This window comes from Ambystoma mexicanum, chromosome 6q (genome assembly GCF_040938575.1).
Source record: "Ambystoma mexicanum isolate Mex_15411 chromosome 6q, UKY_AmexF1_1, whole genome shotgun sequence".
NCBI lineage: Eukaryota > Metazoa > Chordata > Amphibia > Caudata > Ambystomatidae > Ambystoma > Ambystoma mexicanum.
In genome coordinates, this window is record NC_090937.1 from 1,005,927,914 (window position 1) to 1,005,950,975 (window position 23,062).

General features: G+C 45.1%; 1 protein-coding gene across 6 annotated transcripts in view; it reads right to left on the reverse strand.

Annotated features, from left to right (window-relative positions):
* Nucleotides 1–593: 593 nt before the first annotated feature.
* FAT1 (FAT atypical cadherin 1) overlaps nt 594–23,062 on the reverse strand; it is a 444,689-nt gene continuing 422,220 nt past the window's right edge. For 3 of the 6 annotated variants that reach the window (XM_069631550.1, XM_069631554.1, XM_069631551.1), the window contains 6 exons: nt 21,824–21,934; nt 21,107–21,735; nt 12,698–12,835; nt 10,834–10,893; nt 2,710–2,745; nt 594–2,103 (listed from right to left, as the gene is read on the reverse strand). In XM_069631550.1, coding sequence (XP_069487651.1) covers nt 1,475–2,103; nt 2,710–2,745; nt 10,834–10,893; nt 12,698–12,835; nt 21,107–21,735; nt 21,824–21,934 — 1,603 coding nt within the window. In that variant the 3' untranslated portion in view covers nt 594–1,474. Of the gene's footprint in view, nt 2,104–2,709; nt 2,746–10,833; nt 10,894–12,317; nt 12,375–12,697; nt 12,836–21,106; nt 21,736–21,823; nt 21,935–23,062 lie in introns of those variants that run through there. The other 3 variants (XR_011282269.1, XM_069631552.1, XM_069631553.1) reach the window with 3 other exon arrangements.

A 23,062-nucleotide genomic window follows, 5' to 3' on the forward strand; every position in this document is an offset into this window, starting at 1 on the left:
CAATGGCAATCACTTGTGGACCTCAAATAGGTCTCAACAGTTTCGACTTCATATTTGTCCAAACTTAATGGAAGAAAAAACCAATGAGTACGTTGACGCATGAAGTATCATGGGTACCCGTACATGTGGGATAAGGTTAGTGTTAGACGACCACTGTTTCAAATTCGAAAAAAAAACATGTAATACTCTGCACAAGCCACTAGATGCCCTATGCAAAGCATGTGAATCTTAGCAGATTCACAAGCCCCAGACACATTTATTAGGAGAAGGCAACTACAATAAGCAAAAGTCTATGTAAAAAGTAGCAATTATTCTTATCTGACACAGACTCAGTTGACAATTAAAAAAATAAATAAATAAAAGAAGTTGGTGTGAAAGATCAGCAACTGACATGTTCATCTGATATGTATTTCTGTACCTTTTACGGATCTGGAAGTTAGTCAGATGTTGTCACCAAGAGGATTCTTTGCACAATGTTTAAAGCAAGGAGAACATTGTAACAGTCAATATTTCACAGGGAGAGGAGCACTGCCAAAGAGAACATTCTACAGGTTAAATGAACTAGGACATGACATTTTTTAAGCACAGAGAAGCACAGTAAAAATCATATTTTATTAATAATTTATTGTCAGTAAGAAAGTGTGACTAATGGTAGTTTGCAGTAAAAATCTTTACAAGACCATTGCATCACAAATATACAGACACTATAAAAAGTTGTGTCTTGGTGGTTTTGGTTCTAAATAGATATGCAGAGGGTCCCCATTACACTTTCCATTAAGGGGAAAATGTTTACAATTCTAAAATACATCATCTTTTTTTTTTAAAAAGACATTTCCATACACCTGATCCAAAAAACTTAGATCGCTTCTTAGACTATGTACAATTTGGAACTGCAAGAACATGTTGCAATTATTATGAAATGGAAACTTCAGTGGAAAAGGGAGATCATACGGTGGAGCCCAAGTATAACGAGAGGTAAGGGTGTTTTATCAATGGCGCACTTTAAAACCACTATAGATCGAAACATAAAATTCACAAAATATCTACAAATTCTAGTTAAAATTATGAAAATCAAAACTGTACAAAAATTTACAAAAAAAAGACAAGGAATTTGAAATGAATTTTTGCATTGGGTCTTGTACAAAACACAAGTCATGCTAACATGGCCATATGGTATGGCTATCTAATTTCCCGATGACTTTGAAATGGACAATCCAAGTATAACACATGTAGGAAATGGAACAGCTAACAACCTTTATTATCTCTGCCCAAACAGAAATATCAGGGAATGGAAATGGGCAACGGACAAATGTTTAATTGGACTGCATGAAGGGGATGGCTCCATGCCAAAATGAGCTCACCGAAACAAAAGAATACACACACTGCTGCATAATAGAAATAAAAAGACAGCGTTGCACTATAGAATCTATTCTTTGACTGACGTCCAGGCACTTTTTTTTGTCAAGTTACAGTGTCAGACTTCTGTATGATGTGAGGAATCCAGAGGAGGGATCACTACATCTTCAAAGTGGCTATCATCCCCACTTTCATAGTCACTCATCATGACCTCCGACTCCATTTCCCCGCATGCTGACACATCAGAGCACGAAGCTGTAGATGTGTAAACAGACATAGACATGTTGTCCACCATAGGCTCTTCAAAGCCGCCCTCGTACCTTAATGTGTAGGAAGCATAGGGTTCTCTGTACGCACCGTTATCTCCGCTATGTGCACGTTGAGGGTCGGCCATGTCTGGAGAGTAGTGGTGATGGGGAAGGTACTGGCTCAGGTTAAATCTCTGCCTGCTTCTTGCAGAGGAACCCAAGCTACCTACAATTGGCATGTCTCTGTGCGATTCTACGACATCAAACTGATCACTGTATTCCGGCGGCAATGGTGGGAGCTCATCAGGTGCAGAAAAGTCGTCTGGTGGTGGTGGGAAGTCGCTTTCTATGTCATAGCCTCCAGGGTAATAGTCGGAATCAATGCCATTTGGATCAGTGTAAGGGGGAGCCGGATCCTCAACAACTTCATAATGTGGATATTCCTGAATGCCTGGTAACTGCACGCTCGGCATCCAGTCTGATGTGTCCCAGTGATACCCTGCAGAAACAGAAAAAATGATAAAATGACTCTCTCAAATGTTGTGTTAGAACAGAAATACTGCACAGGGCACAACAGACCTAAAACAGTTATGTGGTCATTAAAATCAGCAATTCTGGATAGCCCTCTCCCCAAACCTCATGGATTGCTTTTACAGGAATAACACCATAGCGCATACCTGCAATATTATAGTACATCAGGCACACTTGTTTAAACAAAGAGGGTTGCTCAAATAGAATTAATTACCAAAATATCGGTTTACAATTCATTAAAAGTAAAAACACATTTAGTGGATCTCTCTAGCCACCTATTTCATAACGCATTGGCTTATGCTAAAAGCAGGATGCTTAAACAATCGCATGTATTTACATTTGACATGGCCTTACTAAACGAGGATGGTTTCAAGCAAGGTAAAACATATTTTCACACATTTCCGGGGTTACAGAAAATACATGGAAGGACACACAATGCGAGGTGTAGCATGTTAATAACTTGAAGCACACTTGCTTCACAAACGGAAGGAAATCAACTTCAAGTAAGTGGCTGTGGAAACGAAAAAGCAGCGAGGGAATTTAGCATTTATAAACAATCACATGCAGAAATCACCTCTTGAATTCCTGAGGTCAGGAACAGCAAAAGACTCTTAAGAAACAGAGCGAGAAGAAAAAAGAACACATCAGAAGTTATAATTCCAACAGTAATTGACCAAAGGTAAGGGATAACAGTAATTCAGTAACAAATCAAACACACCCTCCTTCCAATAACGCATACAAAAAATGTGTTCTGCATGCATGTCATTTTCGAGGGATATGTTCAGCTGCGAGGGGGACAGCACACTTCATTCCACATTGGTGCAATGGAGAATAAGGCATGCACATGTGCCTTTTAAGCCATGCATAGATCCAGATGTTTAGTCAGAAGTGAGTTTTTGGGAACCCAGAAATGGACGTTTGCGCTCCAATTTGTCCCCACATTATTGACGAGTACTGAACTTCTTTCTAGGAGGTCATTCATAAGCTTTATTTTTTGGTTTACGGAACACGTCGGACACCCACACAGTAATGAGGTTTAGAACAGAGAGTAAGCAAAAGGGCCGACACACCAAAAGACCAGCAATCGTTTAGAGATTGTACTGCAGCTGCAGTTTTGGCAACAACACGGATAGTTGTCGATCTGCAAAATACGTATAAAGTACAAAGATACCCAGGAACCCTACATTCTCATGACACAAAGCACTTCAAGAGTCTGTCGGGTATAATTAGCACGTATAGATTCTCCCAAGTATAACTACTAAACACCCAAGTCCATCCAGTTTAAGCGGAAAGTGATGTTCTAGAAATGCCACACTTCTCATTTTATTGGAACTGAAAATGATGATTGTTCGCAAATGAGCATCAGAAAATATTTTCTTGTGGGGCCAAAAGCAAACCGCAAGGCCATAAAGCTGGGTTCATGTCTACAGTGTCTGCTAATGATAATGCACCATGTACATCTCAAAAGATCTTTAAGTAAAATTGAAAGCACTGCATTTTTGTACATATGCTTGTACAGCAAAGTTGCTGCAATCTGGAAACTGAACTGAACCTTCTGTGAACACTGGGATCATGATGGTATGATGGTACAAAGGATCATCGAGAGAAGAAAAAGACATCCAATAGCGGTGCTTGCACTTACAATGTGCCCATGTTCATTGGGACACTTTACCGGAAGGCACCCAGAGTCTGGGAATTGCCTCATTTACTACAACAGGCAGAGAGGAAAGCTGCATTGCATGCTGTGCAAGCATTACAGTAGGTCCAACAGGCACGGAACCCACATTTGGGCATACCCGTCCCACTCAGGGGGACTGCAGCAAAACAAGAGGTGATGGCTGGTAAGGCCATCATGTTTGGGAGAACTGTGGTCCGGTGTACAAGCAATGTGCCCTAGCAGTTTGGGCTCTACTGCCCCTTTTAGGGTGGGGCCATACCCAGAGCAATGCCAGATGCTAAGATTAATTCTTAACCTTCCAGCCACCACCTCTTGTTTTTTTAGCAGTGGAACATTTATAAAAACAGATTATAGAAAGCAAGTGGGGCCCCAGTCCCATGTACCAGAGTACTTCAAAAATAAATGTTCACTCTAGGTAATCAAATGCCTTTTCGGCGCCTAGAAGCACACCCACCGCTGGCACCGCCAGTTTTATTAAGTGCAGGATACTGAACAGGCGTTTCGAGCCAAAGGAAGTGGATCTTACTGGCATGAACCCAGACTGCTCAGGTTTCACCCACCTGTATTCTATTCACAATTATGTAGGACAGGATCTTGTTATTGGTGTTACGGGAAATAGGGGGGTAAGAGTGGCAGTTTCTCTCCAGGTGTAAGATGGGTTATGACAGATTGATTCATAGACCCTGGAAACTCCCTACTCAAGAGGATAAACTGAGAATATGTGGGCCCACAATTTCCGCTTATAAAATTCCATCGGTCCTGGTGCCTCCCCCGAGAGGTCCTTAGTGACCCAGTATGCCTCTTCATTGGTGGCTGTTATCTCATGCCAGGCAAGTCCGCAAAAATATATTGCAGCTAGATAGTGTGGGAATTGTTCACCAGTTTTATTGGTAGAGGAGGTATATAGGTTGAAGTAAAATATGACAAAGACATCAAGAATGTTGCCATTTCTATTGCGGGTTGCCCCATTATCGACCACGGCCACAATGCAAGTATGCTGTCTATCCTGTCCCGCCAGCTTGGCCAGGAGTCTACTACGTCCATCACCCTTGCCACAGAGCAATGCCCGATTTTGCCTTCCCAGGAACTTTACCTCCCTGCCACCCCCCACCCCTAAAAAATTGGATACACTTTTTCGTTATAATTTCCACATTTAAAAGGCAGGCATTAGAAAGCCTGATGATGAAAGAAAGTCGTACCATTAGTTGCATAGTTAGATTTTCAATAAAAATGCTATTGTCCTCTTTGCAAGAGAGTTTTGCTTCCAGCTCTTTAAGATTCCATTTGAGGCAATCCAAGTCCCTTCTAATGGTGCAAAGCACTCCTGACTCTTAAGAGGTACAGATCTCCCGGATGTGACATTTAAATGACTCCCACAGAGTCAATGTGTGCTTAGCAGAGGGCTCGTTCAGTGAAGAGTCGATTAGCGTAGCAAGGCATCTGGAGTGGACAGAGAAGGAGGAAACCTATCTGTGACACCTCCAGCAACTGGCAAATTTGAATTCACTCAAGGGGCAGAAGTGCTCATCCTGTAGGAGGGGCACCTCTATCTGATGTCTGGATAGAGTAGCACTTTCAGAGTTTTAATTGGGCGATTTAGTTCTCAAACATACCAGGTTAACAACTTAGACCCAAGACTATGGCTATGGTGCATAGTGGCACAAGTGCAAACAAAAGCGGGTAGAATCTCTCTCAGCCACTCATGCGCCTCTTAACCTGGAGCCTAGGTATTGAAGAGCCAACCCACTCCCTTCCCTCCCACCAGTTAAGCATGCCCCCGTCCCCCTGGTACGTTTGTGCAGTGTCAATATAGGAAAACAAATAAGCATTCCAGAGTAAAATAAAAGAGCGCAATAGGGCAATTTACAGCTACAATACCCCAACATAAACCAAGGGCCAGACCAAGCCCATCCTGCACGTTAATGTTGAAATAGAAGTAGGACTAAAGTAAAGGAACATATAACGTTAGTCCTACTTCTATGCCGCAGGCCCGTTGCGCAAGGCAGGGAGGGGGTGTGCTAACCTGCACACTACTCTCATTGGAGAGCGCCGGGGAGGGGAAGGAAATGGGGGCGTGAAAAGCATTTCACGCACACAATCGCGCAGGAAGTGGTGCGCCGTGACCCGATTTCGGGGTTCCGAAATCGGGTCCTGGCAAAAGGCATCTTGACCAAAACCCCGGGCGGGATTTATAAAATAAAAAAACTATCGGGACCCCGGGACATCCAGTGATTTCCCCGGACTGACCCGGGAAAACCCGGACGTCTGGTCACCCTACTTTATTGTGATGTCAAGCGACAGAGTGAAAAATCTTCGTGTCAAAACGCAAGTCCCGAGGGGCCCAAGATCCTGAAGAACCGCTGGCGGCATCCACCACGCAGACTCTAGGATGCTTGCTCCGAGGTCTGCGGCCCCAGCGTGTCAAAAAAGTTATGCACGGTTTCTAGAGAAGTGAAAACATGGACTTGCATAGAGTATTTAATATTTCACTCGGCTATCCTTGGGGCCTGCACAGAAGATGAAAAATCTGGGAAGATATGTATAGTGTCATTCTTGTAGGCCAGGGATCCCTCTCTGACCAGCAGCAGAATCGAGTGCCGGTAACGAAAGTTCAATATTCTTGCTCGGATGTGCCTAGGAGGCTCAACAGGGGTGGGTCTACCCGAGGGAACGCTATGTGTCCTTTCCACTATAAACACAGGTGAAAAGGCGTTGGGGCCAAAAACATCTTTAAGTAGCGTCTCAACAAATATCTCCACTGAGGCTGGCGCAACCTCTGTACTCACTACGGGAATACATATATTATTTGGTTGATATGTGCTTTTCAGGTATTCGTTATCGGCTGTTCGTCTTCAGCAGCACCTACGTCACAGAGACATTGTGGTACTGTGGAGGCGATCCTTTCTTTGGCAGCTTCGAGCCTGTATCCTGGTTTGTCGAGGAAGGCTTTATTTTTTTGCTTTTTATTTATTTGTACATTTAGGAAGCACGCAAAGCCCATGGACAATTAGGCACTGGTTACATGGGAGAAAAAAGCAGGAAAAGGAGGTGGGGCGATGGGAGAGGGAGGGAAAGAGTGTCAACTAAAAAAGGTTTGTTTTGGGATGTCTCCTGAAGGCGTTGTAGGAAGGTTTCTCTTGCAGGTGGGGTGGGGCTGGGGGGCTATGAGATGGTCTACTTTAGATGTTAGTGTGTCAAGTTTGGTGCTGAGGGAACCAATGCCTGCCTTCAATTAAAGGAACATTTCCATAATCTCGATGTTGCTAGTGTTGTCTTGTTCGGGATGCGCACAGAGAGCTGCATACAGTGGTCTGCACCCGTGGATTTCCTGCTAGTGGAGCTCTTGTCAAAGGAGAGCTTGCCCCATTTTAAGGTTTGTATAGATTGCGTCCCTTCCTGCTAGCTCTCAGCACCTAGGGGTCCACCCAGAACGACAAAGCATTTAATAGTATACTTTATCGTCATTGCTATAAAGATCACCCACGGCTCGGGAACATATTTGTGTTTGCTGCCATGCCCCCCCCATACCCTCTCCTCCACCATTCACGCCTCCACTCAAGGTTCCACAACGCCGTCCAAGTTACCAGCTTTCCTGCCTGAAAGCTCTCGAGAAGCAGGGTCAGCAGGTCCCAGGAGCAGGGGTGAGCTTGAACATTGAAGGAGTTGGGCCAGGTTATTCCACAACTGTGCAAATGCAGATTTTATTTGGTGAGACTCTTGCTTCACCAGCAGATTTATTTTCTCTGGTACAGTGTTGGATGTTCACGAGTCTAAAGCGGGCCTTCTGGTTTCCATTTTCCTTTCAAGGGTTTAAAAGCTTTTGAATTGTGCCACTATTTTGAAGCAAGCAGACACGGACATAACACAAAAATGGAAGTTACTTTGATTGTGTATCATACTGGTATTTAATCGCCATTTCTACAGATTACCCCTCCCCCATTGGCCTCCTTTTCTGTGGAAGAACCTTCTCGGGTGAGAAGACACTGAGGACTGGGAGGTCTATGTTGGAGGGCAAGGCCATGGAGTAGCTAGGTAATTATGAATATTTGTACTTGGCAGAATATTCTCCAAACCGCAGGATGAATATAGACTTAGTTGAGAAAAAACATATGACAATGAGTGACGCTTGGACCAAAACTACCAATGCGTGCTAACAAATTCATGCTTTTTCGAAAGTATAAATACTGAAGACCCTCACTCCTTACTAATTATTCATTCTCACCGTAGCCATCAGACAGGGATCTTGCAATATAGGACAAATATTTTGCATTGAATGAAATAAGCATAGCTTTATTATTCTAATTGGTTTAATAATCTTTCTAAAGTAACGCCCCTAGGCTAGTCACGTGCTATGTAATTCACTGGAAAATAAGGCATATAGCCCTCTCTGCTTGGAGCACAGATTTGCAGATTTCTATGGCGCCTATACAGCAAAAAGTGTTTCCGGGCGCCACAAGACAAAAGAGGGGGAGCAGAGGAGAAAAACAATGGTCCAACTATGCCTTGTGACATTCGGATCGTGCAAGTGCAGTGTAAAATTGGAAAGGGTAAGAACAGGACGAAGGGATGAGATGGGGAGAAGATGGAGAGGGAGAAGTGCTGGAGGGAGCCCAGGGCAAGTGCTAAAGGGTGCCCAGGAGGGAAAGTGCCAGGGAGAAACCATGGGGTAGGGTCAAGTGCGAGGACATGGATCGACCAGCCTCAGAAGGCTGGTCAGGGAAGGGTGCTAGAGGGCAAGTGCTGGTAGGAAGGGATGCAGGGGAAGGCTGGTTGAAGAAAGGCCCCGACCCCAGTAAGACTCATAAGGCAACACAGGCAACCAGTCGTAGTGGCAGGAGCCTAGCAGGGGAGAGGGAAGGAGGAGAAGAAAAGGAAGGTCTTGAGAAGCTTCAGGAACCCAAGGAAATCTGGCTCTAGTTGAAAAATGCAGAGAGGTCATTCCAAAGGGAGGCTCCTGCAGAAGAAAGCAGCATGATGTCATCTGCAGAGAATATCATTTTTAGAGACATGGGCAACCAAGTGTAGTGTTGGAGTCAAGTACAAACATGTTCATTCTTCAGGGAGCACCAACAATCTACTTTTAATAACACTAGGATCTATATCATTTATGAATATGGTCTCAAAAATAAAGGAAACAAATATAGAACTGTGTTCCGAACCGCAAGCATAATTCATTAGGATAACTACATTGTCTAAAGACTGTGCGTGAAACCAAAAACAGGCAAATTTAGCCATGTGTTGTAAAACATCTTTTGTATTGGCTTAATGTTGCTGATGCTGGAACATGAAGAAGTCAAGACTGACAGAAGGAGTTTGAGGTTTTACACATAAGAAAGCCAACAAGTGCAGCAAGCAGTCCTAGTCATAATGCTGGATCTGCCGAGTACAGATCGATGTGTGCACCTTGAGCGATAGGGGGCAGAGCAGATAAGGTAGTAGTGACCCTACTTGACTTTGGGCATTGAGCAAGAAAACAGGTCTAGAAAAGTGAAGAATGACACTGGAGTTAACGGGAGGGAAAGAAAAACCCAGAAGTAACAAGAACGAGGTGTATGGCTCCAGAGGACAAGCAGCATGGAAAGATGCAAATATGGTGTGAATCAGGGGTGGTGGAGAAAAGAGGAAAAATACAACACACGAAGATAAAGTACAGCATTGCTAGACAGTTCTTTATCTTGCACAAAACACACTGAATTATAGTATGTATAAAGATGGCTCCAGGAGTTGCACTAATAGCCAGCTTTTATTTATTAGAAATAAGGGCAAACTATTCAGAAAACAGCATTCAACTTGCATTCCACCGTGTATCCTGAAATCAGCCAGAAAGAACTATGCCAAGCACAAGTGGGGAAAGGCGGGAGTTCCCACTTCCGAAGTTCCTAAACTGGAGGAGCGGTACCCACAAGACAATTTAGCATGCACTAATAAGAAGTCTGGCACATGAACTCCCCAGTTGCTGGAATGGCAACGTTGCCAATCTCAAAATGAGATTTTGAAGAAGCTGGGCTCTCCGAATAAGGGCATTATTGAGAAGAACCTTTTTCCTGCAAGAAAGCGGTCATCTTTATGCTTGGCGGGGACTTAAAAGGACTTCATGTGCCTGGTCTCGACAGGTAGGCTGGACACTTAACGAGCGACAGTGAAACCAAAATGCCACAATCTATTGGGGCATACTGAACGGTTAATGTGGGTGCCGTGGAGAGTGCAAGAGAATAAGAGAGCGGGGAATGAAGATATGAGATGTGCAGGATGAGGGATTACAGACCGGGGAGTCTCCAAGAGGGACCGAATGCGAGATCTAAATGGAACCAGGTAGAAACAGACATGGAAACTGAGAACCAGAGCGACAGAAAAATTGTTGACAACCAGATTTTAGTTCCAAATCACCAAAACAAATATATCACTTAACAATGCGTATGTCACTAACCAAGATCAATGCCACTTTTCAAAGGCCTGCTTAAAAAATGTAAAAAAAATATAAAAAATAAAAAAATAGTCCTTGTAAATCACGGACACAAAATACAAAATGTGCAAACTGAGGCTTTCAATAAGCCTCAGGATTGCCAGAAATGGTCTGCACACGCGCACCATATGACTAGGCAGCTCAAACACAAAATACTATCAGAATAAAATTCAAAGTGAAGCATGGTAAGAGACGGTTAATTTTGGAGAGGACAACACAATTAAAGCATATAGGTTAATGTTACAAATAAATAAATGCAACACATACCAAAGAAAGAGCATAACAAAGTTCCCAAATGCTAATCTGGTGGAAAAACATAACCGAACTGGGCGCGTTAACACAAAGAGTAAATTACTTTCATGCAGTGTGTATTATTGTGCATGCCAGACTAGAGAACGAATTCCACTTCAGAAGAAAAAACTTGGTTTGCTTTTCAATAAATGACATGACACTTAGGATGAAAACAACAAAAGCATTTTGGAATACTATTTTGGAAATGCAAAGCTACACCACAAAACACGTATATTTAAAGCAGTATTAAAAAAATACAAATGTACCTTCTTTTCCCACCGAGTCAACAACAGCGTTGACACGGTGTATTACAGTCACAACGGAAGCTTGTGAAAGGTAGGAGAGAAGCACATAAGAAAATGAATAGAAAAACTGCATGCCAGACTGATGAAAACAGCGAAGCCAATTGACAAATTATGAATATACTTCTGCCAACGCTTATGGAAATATAAATGCATGCATCCTTATAAATGTTTCATAAACTCATCTGCCATTACTGAAGTTACTAGCAACCCAGCCACCTTCCCCATTTCCTCTCAATTCAATACTTTATGTAATGGAACAAAATGGTTGCCCAAAATTCCAAGTCATGTTTTCATTATTAGAACTGTGGAGGGGAAGAGCAAACGAACAGGTGGATTCCAAACAGCGACCCTTCCATGAAGTCTGGGCCTAATGGTCAAACCAATCTCCCGTGGATGGTAAATGCAGAAGCGAATGCGAGTGTATCGGTCATGGTTGATCCACACACCCCTCGCATTGCACACTTGGAGATGGTGATTAGGATAGACAACCTGTGCTGATGCCAGCATTACGTTTCAGTCCCAAGATAGCAGCAGTTGAACACCACACATGAGTTTGCAATGCTAGCAAGAAAGAGTAAACACGATGCATGAGACAGCGATGCACCAAATTACTTGGATGCCACATTCTGGGTCTCACTGAGAGGAAATGCAATTTTCCAATCACTCGAACCCCACACAAAAGGTTCATGTCCCTAAAGTGGTTGACAATTCCCTGTATTACAGGAACATGCTTCTGAGGACGTAAACCCCAGCAGCTTAAAGGATTGTCTTCAATGTTTTGCAAGTTATGAATACAAACACGACGAGCTGTTACAGGTTTCCCAGCAGCCAATGACAGAATGCGCTTTGCATGGGGAGGCTGGCCTGATGAAACAGCATCTACTTAACGACACATGTGAAATCAAAGTCACTTGTAGGCACATATCAAAGCAAGGAGGAACTGCTTTGAAGACAAGGTAAACAAATGCAACGTTTAACTTCGAGAGAAAACGAATTAACTTAAAACAGGCATTTTACTGCTCCAAGCTACTGAAAAACACTGCTATAAAAACAAGACCAAAAGCGTTTAAGGCAAAACACCTACAACATGAATGGAGTAATAAAGGAAGCTTAATAGAAGAAATCAAATGATGCTAAAATATCTCCACTGAGGGCTCGCAACCCATTTCAAGGTAGTTATTAGCTACATGGCCGCCAATGAGAGTTTCACAAGGCTTTTACTTGCAACAAGAAATGAAAGAAAAAAAAGAATCGGTTTTGCAAAGATCAATGGAAAAAGCTGGTGTGAATATATTTGGGTAAGAGCCCCAAGTGTGCGCGGCCACGTATAAGAATTTATAAAAGACATGAACACCATGAAATGTAAGCAATGCAGCATATAATGGGTACATCAATTCTTCCACCTCTTGCACCGCTTCCTTTATTACAATTATAGTCAAACTTACAAGTGCACCCTCCTTACACTCTGCTCTCGCTCAATGGTGATCGGATCCATATTGGAGCTGAGGCCGTAGTAAGAAGACAAAAGGAAACAAAGGATCCTTAAAACATTTGCAAGGTTTCATGCACTCTGAGGTTTAATTAAAGATTGCCACTTTTCAAAATATCTTGTCTGTTAAGTGTTTTTAACTTTCAATAAGACCATCCCTTGAATGACAAGATGGGCACAGAGGTCTGCTGCCGAGCTTATTCTTTTAAACAACAAACTTTAACTGATCCTGAACAGTACGGCTTCTTTTCAGGTCTCAAAAAAGCATTTGTGTGCATTTATAACGCAGCTAAAAGATTAAGAGAAGTAGCTCCACACTGCTGACGGTATACCTACCATTGTCATCACAGGACTCGGACTGGAAGGAGCTCAAGGACTGGATCTCGGACATACTTTCGCGAGGGTTGTATGGATAAGAAGGTTTTTCTTCCAGGGACTTCTTTGAGAGGCAAGGCTCAAGGTCGACTACTTTCGCTGTGGACAAGAGAAAAAAAACCTTACATTTACGTGCAGACAGACAAACTGGTTTGCTTGAGCTTAGGAGGTTTACATCAGTAGTTTGAAGTATAGGACAGGACTCATTATGACAAAACTGATTTTTGGTTGGCAGCGCGCAGCCAAAACTGCAAATACAACAGATCCACTTGCACACCTTTGTTTCCTTCAAGGGAATATTTTCTGCTGGCTGGCAGCTACATTTTGCTCGGACCCGCTTAGTCAGGTTTCACAATTTTTCTGCGTATTGGGTGGTGGGCCACCCTTGTAGAAAGGCTGGGTCATCGTTGGTTCAGGGTAAAAGTTCCTGAGAGACTAAATTCTGTAAATTGACGTGAAAGCAAAGATTTGTGCTCACTGGGACGTTTTTTTTCCAAATTTCAGCCCTGGTTACTTAACCTCTGGTCCCTGGGCTGGTAGGTTATTCCTCAAGCTTACCCTGTGGTCCCTGCGTCCATAGACATGGGTTTCTGCCTTCCCCCTTGTACCGCATTTTGCCATGCATTACCACGGCCCAAACACTGCTTTGCTTTTCTTCTACCAGGGGCTTCAGGGTCTCGAATCTGGAGGTGGAGCTCTTCAAGGGGGAATCCTCTGATGTCCCTTGGGGTCTGTAGCGGTCTTCTTTATGCCTATTGTGAAAAACCCAGACTTCGCCACATTTTCCCAAAACTGCGGCTCTGCCTACAGACTTTGTCCCATTATTTCCATAAGTGAAACTTTTATAGCCTTGGAAAACTCTGCCTACATTACTTTTAAGGGTACTTAATTGAACACTGGCATTTTGTTCCCATAGGGTTCCCGAGTTGCCTCACAAAAACTCAGAAATATTAGCATTCATTCCCGATTGTATCCTCATTTTTAAAGACTATGTATTACACCACTGTTCATGGAAATGCCACATGGTGGTCTGGGCTTGGGAGAGGGCATTGTGATAAATGTTAGTACACTATACCTTAGAGATATAATGGTAGGGGTGTGATGCTGGAAATGCATCGAAGGGACAGGGCCTCCGTATCCTTGTACTTTACTGCTTTTTATTATGTGTTCTGTCGTGTTTTCCGTGCAGGAGTTCATGTGGGACTCCTGGCGGTGCAGCTCTCTTTTGGTTTGGTGAACGGACCTGTGGGATACCCTTATGGCACCCATGGGTGGGGGTACAACCCTGTGCCCCTAGTGTATGTTTTTGGGCACCTGTGGGTGGCCCGCAGAGAAGGTAGGGGCTGGTGGCAGCTCCATGCTGAAATTGACAGGTGCGCGGAGTATCCTCCATTTTGGGATACCCCGGCCCTGCCATTGGGATCCGTTGATTCCTGATGGACAAAAAGATGGCCCCTGTGGCCTCTTGCTTTCGATTCCCCATTACCTTGTTTTCCCAAAGTCCTGGGAAGCCCGGACTCTGTCCCTTACCCCTGACTGACTGTTGGGTGGAAATGCCATATATGGTGTTGATGTGAAGGCCCGGCCAGACTGGCTGGAGCCTTCCCGGTGATGTATGTTGTGGGTACCTCCTGTGGGTGGGACCTGGGTGAATGGAGTGTGTGACGAATATGCATTCTGTGTTGTGGGTGTCTAGTATCTGGTGGTTGACACAATGACTGAGACACCCCTTCCCGAAACCGGTATGAATGCAGCTTGGAGTGTTGAATGGCTTGGTACTTGTCCCAATACACATAACTTGTTGTGAGTGTCTGGAGAGAAGTGAATGGCCTGTATACCTCGTGTGCCCGATTGGCTGCCTGCCTGCATGAATGCCCTTAGTCGCGATTGGATGCTTGAGTGTGACCCAGCGGAATGAATGGGAGAACAACAGTATATCTGGGGACCTCTCACTGCTAGGAATCGTGTTCAGAAGCTGAAGTCTACTACGACGAGTAACTGGAGTAACTGACGCTTGACCTTGAAGCCCTGCTTGGCGAGAAGAATTGCTGTTGCTCTCCTTCACAATCTGAAAGCTGCTGTGCCTCCAAGGACTGACCCAGGGAAGACCTGGTAAGGTGCCCTCTTCCCGAGCTACGAGGGACCATCGTGCACAGCTGATCTTTGCCAACGCTCCCTGGTAGACAGACCTTCGACAGGCTGCCAACCCGATACGGGGACTGCTGCGGAACTCCAAGGAGAAGCACTCAGACTGTTGTCCGCCACTGTCGACGACCGCCGTCGCCGACCGGAGCGGCCGTGCTCCCGTTTGCATAAGAACTTCAATTGATCATCGGACGCTCTCGTCTGCAGCGTCACCCGCTTTTCTCCCGCTGGAGAAGGCCTGACCGTCGACGCGCCGAGGATCATCCACCGGTGGGTTTCCCGCCACCTAAGGACCACAGAGACGCGAACGACTCGACGCCCCTGCTGGGGCACAGTTCTTCATCATCTCTTTGCGGTCCAGAACTATCGTCACCGAGGTGCCCCGCATGCCTCTTCCTTGCAGGACGCCAACGCTCTGTCGTCGACGAGCATCGCTAGGAACGAAGCTGCCACTTCCCTGCCGTAGTTCACCCTGTTCACCGTCGGACGCTTAACGACCCGTGACTCCTGCCTTAAAGGGAGGGCACTCAAGAAGGGCTGCTGATTCCCTGACACCTCTCGACGATCCGTGGCTTCCACCTGAAGGGGAGGCACTCAAGAAGGATTGTCGACTCATCGTCGGAGAACTCTACTCCACCAGGTACATTGGGGGGGGGGTAAAACCTTAATAGGAAGACGTAAGACTATTGAACATCATATGGACTGGGCTTGTGCTATATATCTTTATTTACAGGTTGCCCAGGTGGGGGGGGGATCTCCACACAGAACTGTGTCTAGGTAACGGGGCCAGCATTCTGCCTATTGTTTCAACCATCTTACGTTCCTGCCTATCTCTATTGTTGGTTTCCTCGTTATTGATCTGTGTGACATTTTAACTGTACAGTTGATGCACTTTAATGAGATTTGATAACACTAGTGGTACCACTTTAGAATTGTAGATATTTATCATTATTGACCTCCGAGTACAAAGTGCGTTATTGTGATCGTGTACATACCTTTGAATACTAATTATATAAAGACTGTTTTCAGTAATACAGTGTGTGGACATTCCTTTGTGGGGGTTCGGGGACTACACTGTACTTAAGAACCAGCCTGCATCACCTCCTGAGAAGCTAGGCCTTGATTGCTCGTCCATTGCTACCTTATAAAGAATCTTGGCTGGGGTCTTCTCTGCCTCTCCTCTACCATATAGAGAGCGGAAGTACATACACCCCCTGCCAGTCTTTACAAAGGGGACCTCAAGAGAAATCCCTTTCACCACCAAAAGTAAATCAAAGAACCAAAAAAGCCAGGGGAAAAAAGCAAAGAGGTTGAGAGGCCCCAGAAACCACAAAATAGGAATCCTGAGTTAACAGTCATCAACATGTTTGTGCTGTCAAATAGAAGAGATATTTACTCCCAAAGTCCATAGCACACGGTTCCTCTGTGGCACAGTGCATACATACAGTCTCCATATCCTTTCAGGTTATTGGAACCCCGATGGTGCTGTTAAAAGCATCATGCTGGTCTCCCATTGAAAAGATGGCCTATGAGAAAAGTTTGGTAAATGACAGCCCTCCGTGACCATCTGGCCTATACGCCACTGATCACACCATTCATCTCACTTGCATACTAGAAAGCTGAGGTACCACCACAAGACACTGGGGAAGAACGAGAGTAAAATAGAGGGGAAAATAAAGCGAAGGATAGTAAGATCGTAACTGCAACAAGGTATTCCCCAGACTAAAATGTTACATTTATTAAAATATTCAAACAGGACAGAGTCCTGATAAAACACAACAGGTTGGAAAATATACACTCAGAATTAGCCATTGGCTAGTGATATTGGACTCTTGGAGAGGGTGTGCGTATGTATAGAATTAAGTGGCGAGTCACTATGAATTGATAGTAGCTGCCAATGTTTGCCCCCTGAAGCTGAATATCATGACTGCTCTTTCGTAGATGTAAGCTAGAAATAGTCAGAAAGGATGAAGGTACATTTGTATTTTTTTTTAATACTGCTTTAAATGTACATGTTTTGTGGTGTAGCTTTGCATTTCATCAAAATGGCCCGGTCTTATTTCGCCATTTTCGGTTTGCAAGGTCTTCCTATGCTTTTACTCTTTGCGTGGAGCCAGGTTTGAGCCTTTTGTTCGTTGTACCTTTGGTGGGCTTCAGCCCTGAAGCCCACCTCTGGCTTCAGATTATCTGGAAGGACAGGCTGTGAGGGAGGGCCCGAAACAACCCAGTCGTTTGTGTCTAGGAATGCCTGAATGCAACCAGTTCTGATTGGCTGGCTCCCATTGTGTGATTGACAGCCTAGGCTGTGCATGAATGGGTGAAACCTGCTATAGGTCTAGGACTAGAGGCAGAGTCGACCACTGGGAGAAATACCAGATGAAGAAACCATGAACGAAGCTTACTACATCCTCCTGGATCTTTCAATTGCCCGGTGAAGCCCTACCGCTCTGCTGAAAATGCTTTTTCAATTTCGACAGATGCTTCAGAAGGGACAACTTCTTCCCTTGGGTTAGTGGGACCAACTAATCTCGAGACAAACTCCACTGGACTGTCTTCACTGACTGGCTGTGCTTCTTCGCTTCTAAAAGAACTGAGAACCAGGTGTGGAGAAAACTGTAGTAGAGTGCAATGTCTGAAATCCATCCAGAAGCTCCAGGAGTCTAAGAACCCTCCAGAAGCAGGACGACCGGAGCTCGAGTCCCCTCACCAGAGTGCAGGACCCAAAGAGTGAAGGAAGCGCAACCGGTATCAGACATCCGCGACGGTGCTGTTTACTAAGCACGAAACCGCAAAGCGCCGCTGGACAGAAAAGAGCCCATAGCTGAAGCCGACCTCTCAACTACCGCTGCAGGATCCCTCCAGACGCCCTCCCTCTTGTCCCTACAACTGAGTCTCAGGAACACGGGATCTGCTCAGCTGTAACAGGACAGAATCCAGCTGGACCACTGGGGTACTTACCGCCTCATCTTCTTAGCTGTGCTCTTCTCTGTTGGGAATTGCATCAACTTTTTAGATTTGATTCCAACTCTCCTGTCACAGGCTTAACAGCTTGTGACCCTACAAGTGATATTTCTTTGTGCGAGACTTTTATCCAAGAAGTGCCCCAGCTCCATAGACTGTTTCAAATTGACTTTGGCTGGCCTGGCTCCCTGCAGACTCTTCTAGCCCATTGACGTTGATATTGTTTGTCCCTTATAGGGAGAATTCTCAGAAATGTGCCAATTCCATCTACCTTAGAGACCCCCAGCAACTTTGCTGGATTTTGAGGACTTGATTTTGTTAACCTGGAGAGAAGATGTGTGACACAATGTAAAAGATGATGCCTATGGAGTTTGCCAGACTCTACAACCAAAAGAAACAGCTTACAAATCACATTAAAATACATGAGAGAGTGGGGAAAAAAAAAGAGTCTTACTCTCTAAAAAAAAAAAAAAAAAAAAAATCAAGTCCTCAAAATCCAGCAAAGTTGCTGGGGGTCTCTAAGGTAGAGGGAATTGGCACATTTCTGAGAATTATCCCCAACAGCGTGCCTGGTGCTGCGCTGTAAGTTTCGAAGGAAGTCCGCTGTTTCCTGCCACAACCTTGGGTTAGCGGCTGCTAGCATGGTATCTGCGTTGGCCTGACGCAGGTGCAGGGAGGCGTTGGAGTACAGCTCTTTCCCATACGTCTACAAGATCTTCTCCTCCTTGCCTAACAGCGCCGAGGACAAAGTGGCCGAGGACGACTGAGGCTTCAAATAGAGTGGTGCCGCAGCGATCACCGAAGAGTGCGGTTGGGGGTGCGTTGACAGCAAGAGTGTATCCCCCTCCATCTGCCTATACTTGGCATCGAGGTGCCGAAAGACAGGTTGGGCCGAACGTGGCTTGAGCCACCCCTTCTTGGCCAGAGCAACAACGTCCTCCTGTATCGGGATCCCCGTCCTGAAAGGGGGTTTTAGGGAGAGGACCTCTGCCATTACCCCCTCCTAAGGTTGCTCTAACTCGGGATGAGGAAGGCCCAGATATTCTGCCAAACCTGCAAGCCTGTCGTGGAAGGCCTTCGCTGACGCCGTGTCAGGGTCCTCCTCCTCGTCTGTATCCACTAGAGTGTCCGGCTGGTCCACAGCAGGAGGAGGGGTGCTGGGCTCTGTGGGCTGTGGTGTGAAGACCGGAGCCAAAGACTGCAGTGGGGGCTGGCTTGGAACTGGCAGCACTGGTGGTGGATTCGAAGGAGGCGGCAGGGCAAGCTGCACTGGGGCCTGTGGTGACAGAGCCATGGGAGGAATGACTATGGGTGCCGGTGGGGTGACCAGAGGGGTGACCGGAGGGAACAAGTCCCTGACTGCATCCCGTAGGATAGCCCCCATTTAGGGGGTTTGCATCAGCCCCAAGAACCTTTTGAAGAACCTGTCTTCGGAGGCCAAAGAGGTGACAGGATATATTGACAGAGTGGCCGGGGGCCGCTGGAGCCAGAACGCACTGTCGGGGTTGCAGGGGGACCTGCCCTGCTGATGGATAAACTGTAGGTCACATACCTGGTTGACACCAGTCCCACTTTGACACTCGTTCACCCGCCTGCTCTGTTCCTATGAGTGGCATCAGACGAGCGGCAAGTTGTCTGGCTCGACAGTCATTTTGTCAGCTGCATGCCTGGTGTCAGAGTCGTGGTGCATGGTCCAGTGGACACAACCTCGCCCAAGACTCTTGGTGTTGGAACATGAGGTCTATCCCACATCTCAGGCCTCGACCTGGAAGGCGTATCGTCCTCAGTGTTGCTGCCGGTAGTGCTGCGTGCAGGCGCCCCCTCAGCCATGGAGCCGGTATTAGGTCGTAGCCCCTCAGGTGTAGACTCGGTAGAAGAACCTTGTGGTCCCTCAGCACTGAAAACGGTAGGGTCCGGAGACCCCTTGGCCGTCAACTGGATTAACCTTGGTGCTTGTGCTGGTAACAGGACTCGAAGGGTTCCTCCCGCTTGGGCGTTTCCTTGGGAAGGAGACGCCCTTACGGGGTGCAATGGAATATAACGGCCCTCCCTTGGGCCTCGATCTCTGCTTGACAAACTTCAGATCCTCTGGAGGCGACGCCTTGAAGAGCTCCCTCCACCTAGCTAGCCTGTTCTTCAGTACGCATGGAGTCATAGCGTTACACGTGGTGCAACCTTCCCAGCCATGGTCAGGGCCAAGGCAGCGGAGCCAAAGAGCGTGAGTGTCATATGTGGGGACAGTTCCCTCGCAGGCTGGACACTTGCTGAAGTCGACATGTGCTACAGTGTAGCGTGATGTCGGAGGACCAATTACAAAGATGACAAAGACAAAAATAGAAGCGAAGAATCTGGGGAAGAGCGCGTGGAATTACATGGCACGGCCAAACCCAGGAGCGCTGGTGAAATCGGCCTGTTCCCGTCAACGCGGAAAAGGGGACTGGGGAGTTGCGCCGGTGGGCGGAGTCTGGGTAGCACATGCTCCAGGGCCGCACCCCCACACGCCCCTAAATTCAAAGGGGGAAGAAGTTTTTTCTGGTGAAAAAGGTTCCATCTCCCGTCCCTAGGAAGGGACGCTCATACAGTATGGAGGAAAGGGGACGGGACGTAAGAGTAAGGTAAGTAAATCCAATTCCACTTTACTATTCTTGGGAACTGTAGTTCCCCGAAGGAAACGTATTTAAACCATTTCTCAGTGATCCTGCACTGAAGGTGCTGTGTGTCACAATACAAAAAGTAGATGCCTATGGAGTTGGTCAGACTCCAAAAACAAAGGAAACACAGAATCCAAATCCGGTCAAAACAGATGAGTGTGAAAAGGGTCTCACTCACTTCAGGGTTAAAATTCAAAAGTCCTAAAGTCCAGCAAAAGAGCTGGGGGATCTTCAAGGTTGAAGATAATTAGCACAGAAATGTGAATTCTCCCTAACAAATACGCCAAATTCAATAGTTAAATTATGTAGCTCGGCATGGTGAAGACCACTGCAGTTGGGGAAGGAGGACTCAATCTGCATTGCCAAGGTGTACTATTAAGAGTACAAAATGGGGGTCGGGAGGACAAGTACATGGGTTTATGTAAGCAGGTCCATTTTCATATAAAATAAAACCTTTGTGGGTGAATTAAAAATCACACTGTTTAAGTATACTATATACTAACAAAAAAGTTTTTTTTTTAAAAAACAGCAAGTATCAGAGCAAAAACTACTTTCTTATCCTAGAATGACTAAATTAAACTGTACCAATGTTTTGCATAATAGAAACACTTACCATCATAGTCATAGTCCCAGCTGGGTTTCTGAATAGAATCACAGTCAGATGGAGAGTTGGATGGGGGTGGTGGAGGAAGGTTAGGCGCGACACTGCACACAGCCACTGGTTTCCGGTGTCCATGCACAGAATCAGGGTTAAAGGTGCTGAACTCTGGATGCTCTGGAATAGCTGATCCTTCAAAAGAATTTCTGTCCAGGTTGTTTCTGGAGTCACTTGGAATGCTGGGCGTATAAGAAATGGGGCGCACTGGTACTTGAGGTGGTATGTCTGAGTAAATGTTCTTGTTTAATTTTGGATCAAAAAATGGCCTTGGCAGAAACGGTGCAGTTCCAAGGTGCTTCTCTTCTTGGTTAGGATGGCGCTTTTTCTTTCTACTGACCATTTTGCGACATAGAACGAAGATCACAACAAGGGAGAAGATTCCGGCAATGAAAACAATAATACCAATTACTTCTGCTAAACCAATGTTCCAGGAGGTGGAGACATATTTATTGATGGACACTTCTGAGCAATATTTTCCTCCGAATCCTTGGCTGCAGTTGCAATGATAAGAACCATACGTGTTCTCACAGAGGGCACCATTAAGGCATGGGTTCTCAGCACATTCATCAACGTCACTCAGGCACCTGAAAATAAACATCAAAGGACAAGGTTAAATAATGCAAACATGATTGTACACATGGAAAACATAGAAACACGGAATATGCCACTAACCTTTCTCCACGGAAACCTAGTTCACATTCACAGACAGGACCGTCTAAGCTGTCAATGCATTTTCCACTGTTTTTGCAAGGATTATCTTTGCAATATGGCCCCATCTGACACCTTAAACACAATATGGAAAACTGTGTTAAGATTATAAAATCAACCCAAACAAAAGAACATTATAACTTCCAGAGTTATTTTAATACCCTTCTAGTTGCGGCATCACAACTGGAGGCTTGAACAATGTTGGGGAGTTTTACTGAAGTCCACCTATGGTAGGACTAGATGAAGACTCCCTCTTATATGTACAGAGTTCCAATTCTTAGATTTAGTCTGAACTACCCAAAAGGTTTGATAGCACTGGTGGAGCAGCCAGGTTTAATCTAGGAGGGAAGAGGGCTGTAAGAAGGCAAATCTAACTCGGATCATAGAAGGTGTATCAAGGCAACACTGACACACTAGAAGTTATGTACAAATAAAATATATTTTATATACACTAAGGTTATAGATGTAAAGCAATGCAAGTACTATTCATATTAGAATCACAGTAAAATAACAGTAGAATAAAAGGTTGTATTCTTTAAATCAGAATTGAATAAAAGGAGGCACACTTAATCAAAGTAGCGTAAAAGCAATATGAAAACTTAACAGGTTAGCAAACATTTAACTCCTGCTTAACCAGGTTTCAGAAGTTCTACCCTATGCTAGGCGAGGTCCACAGAGTCAAGGCAAGACTTTGTGATAGACTACAAACAGGCAGTTTTTGTCTTTGTCCAAGAACAGAGGAAGAGAAGGTGACCTGATCTCTAATTCAGCAATTTCTAAACGACCGTCAACTCCATCCAACTTTGCTATTCAAGCCTAGAGCACACTCAACTCGAGGCACAGGGGTAACTCTAGCTTTCATAGCAAATGTGCCCTTAGCTGCCACTTGGAGTTCAATTCTAACTTTCACCTGGCATTACTGCCTTGACACACACATTCTAAGGGTGATACACAGGAGGGACAAGCAGTGTTAAAAAAATCAATTTGCAGTGCTAACTTAAACAACCAACCTCCTTCTCCAAGTACTGGTAGCTAATCTATGCAAAGCATGTGATTCTAAGCAGATCGACACGCATCAGAAGGCATACTTTACTTACTGAAATCATATTTCTGATGCTTGTATTGGCTTAGATTCACATGCAAACACCTTTCTTCCCTTCTTGGAGTTGAAGGTTCTTGGGAAATGCATTGATATTACACACA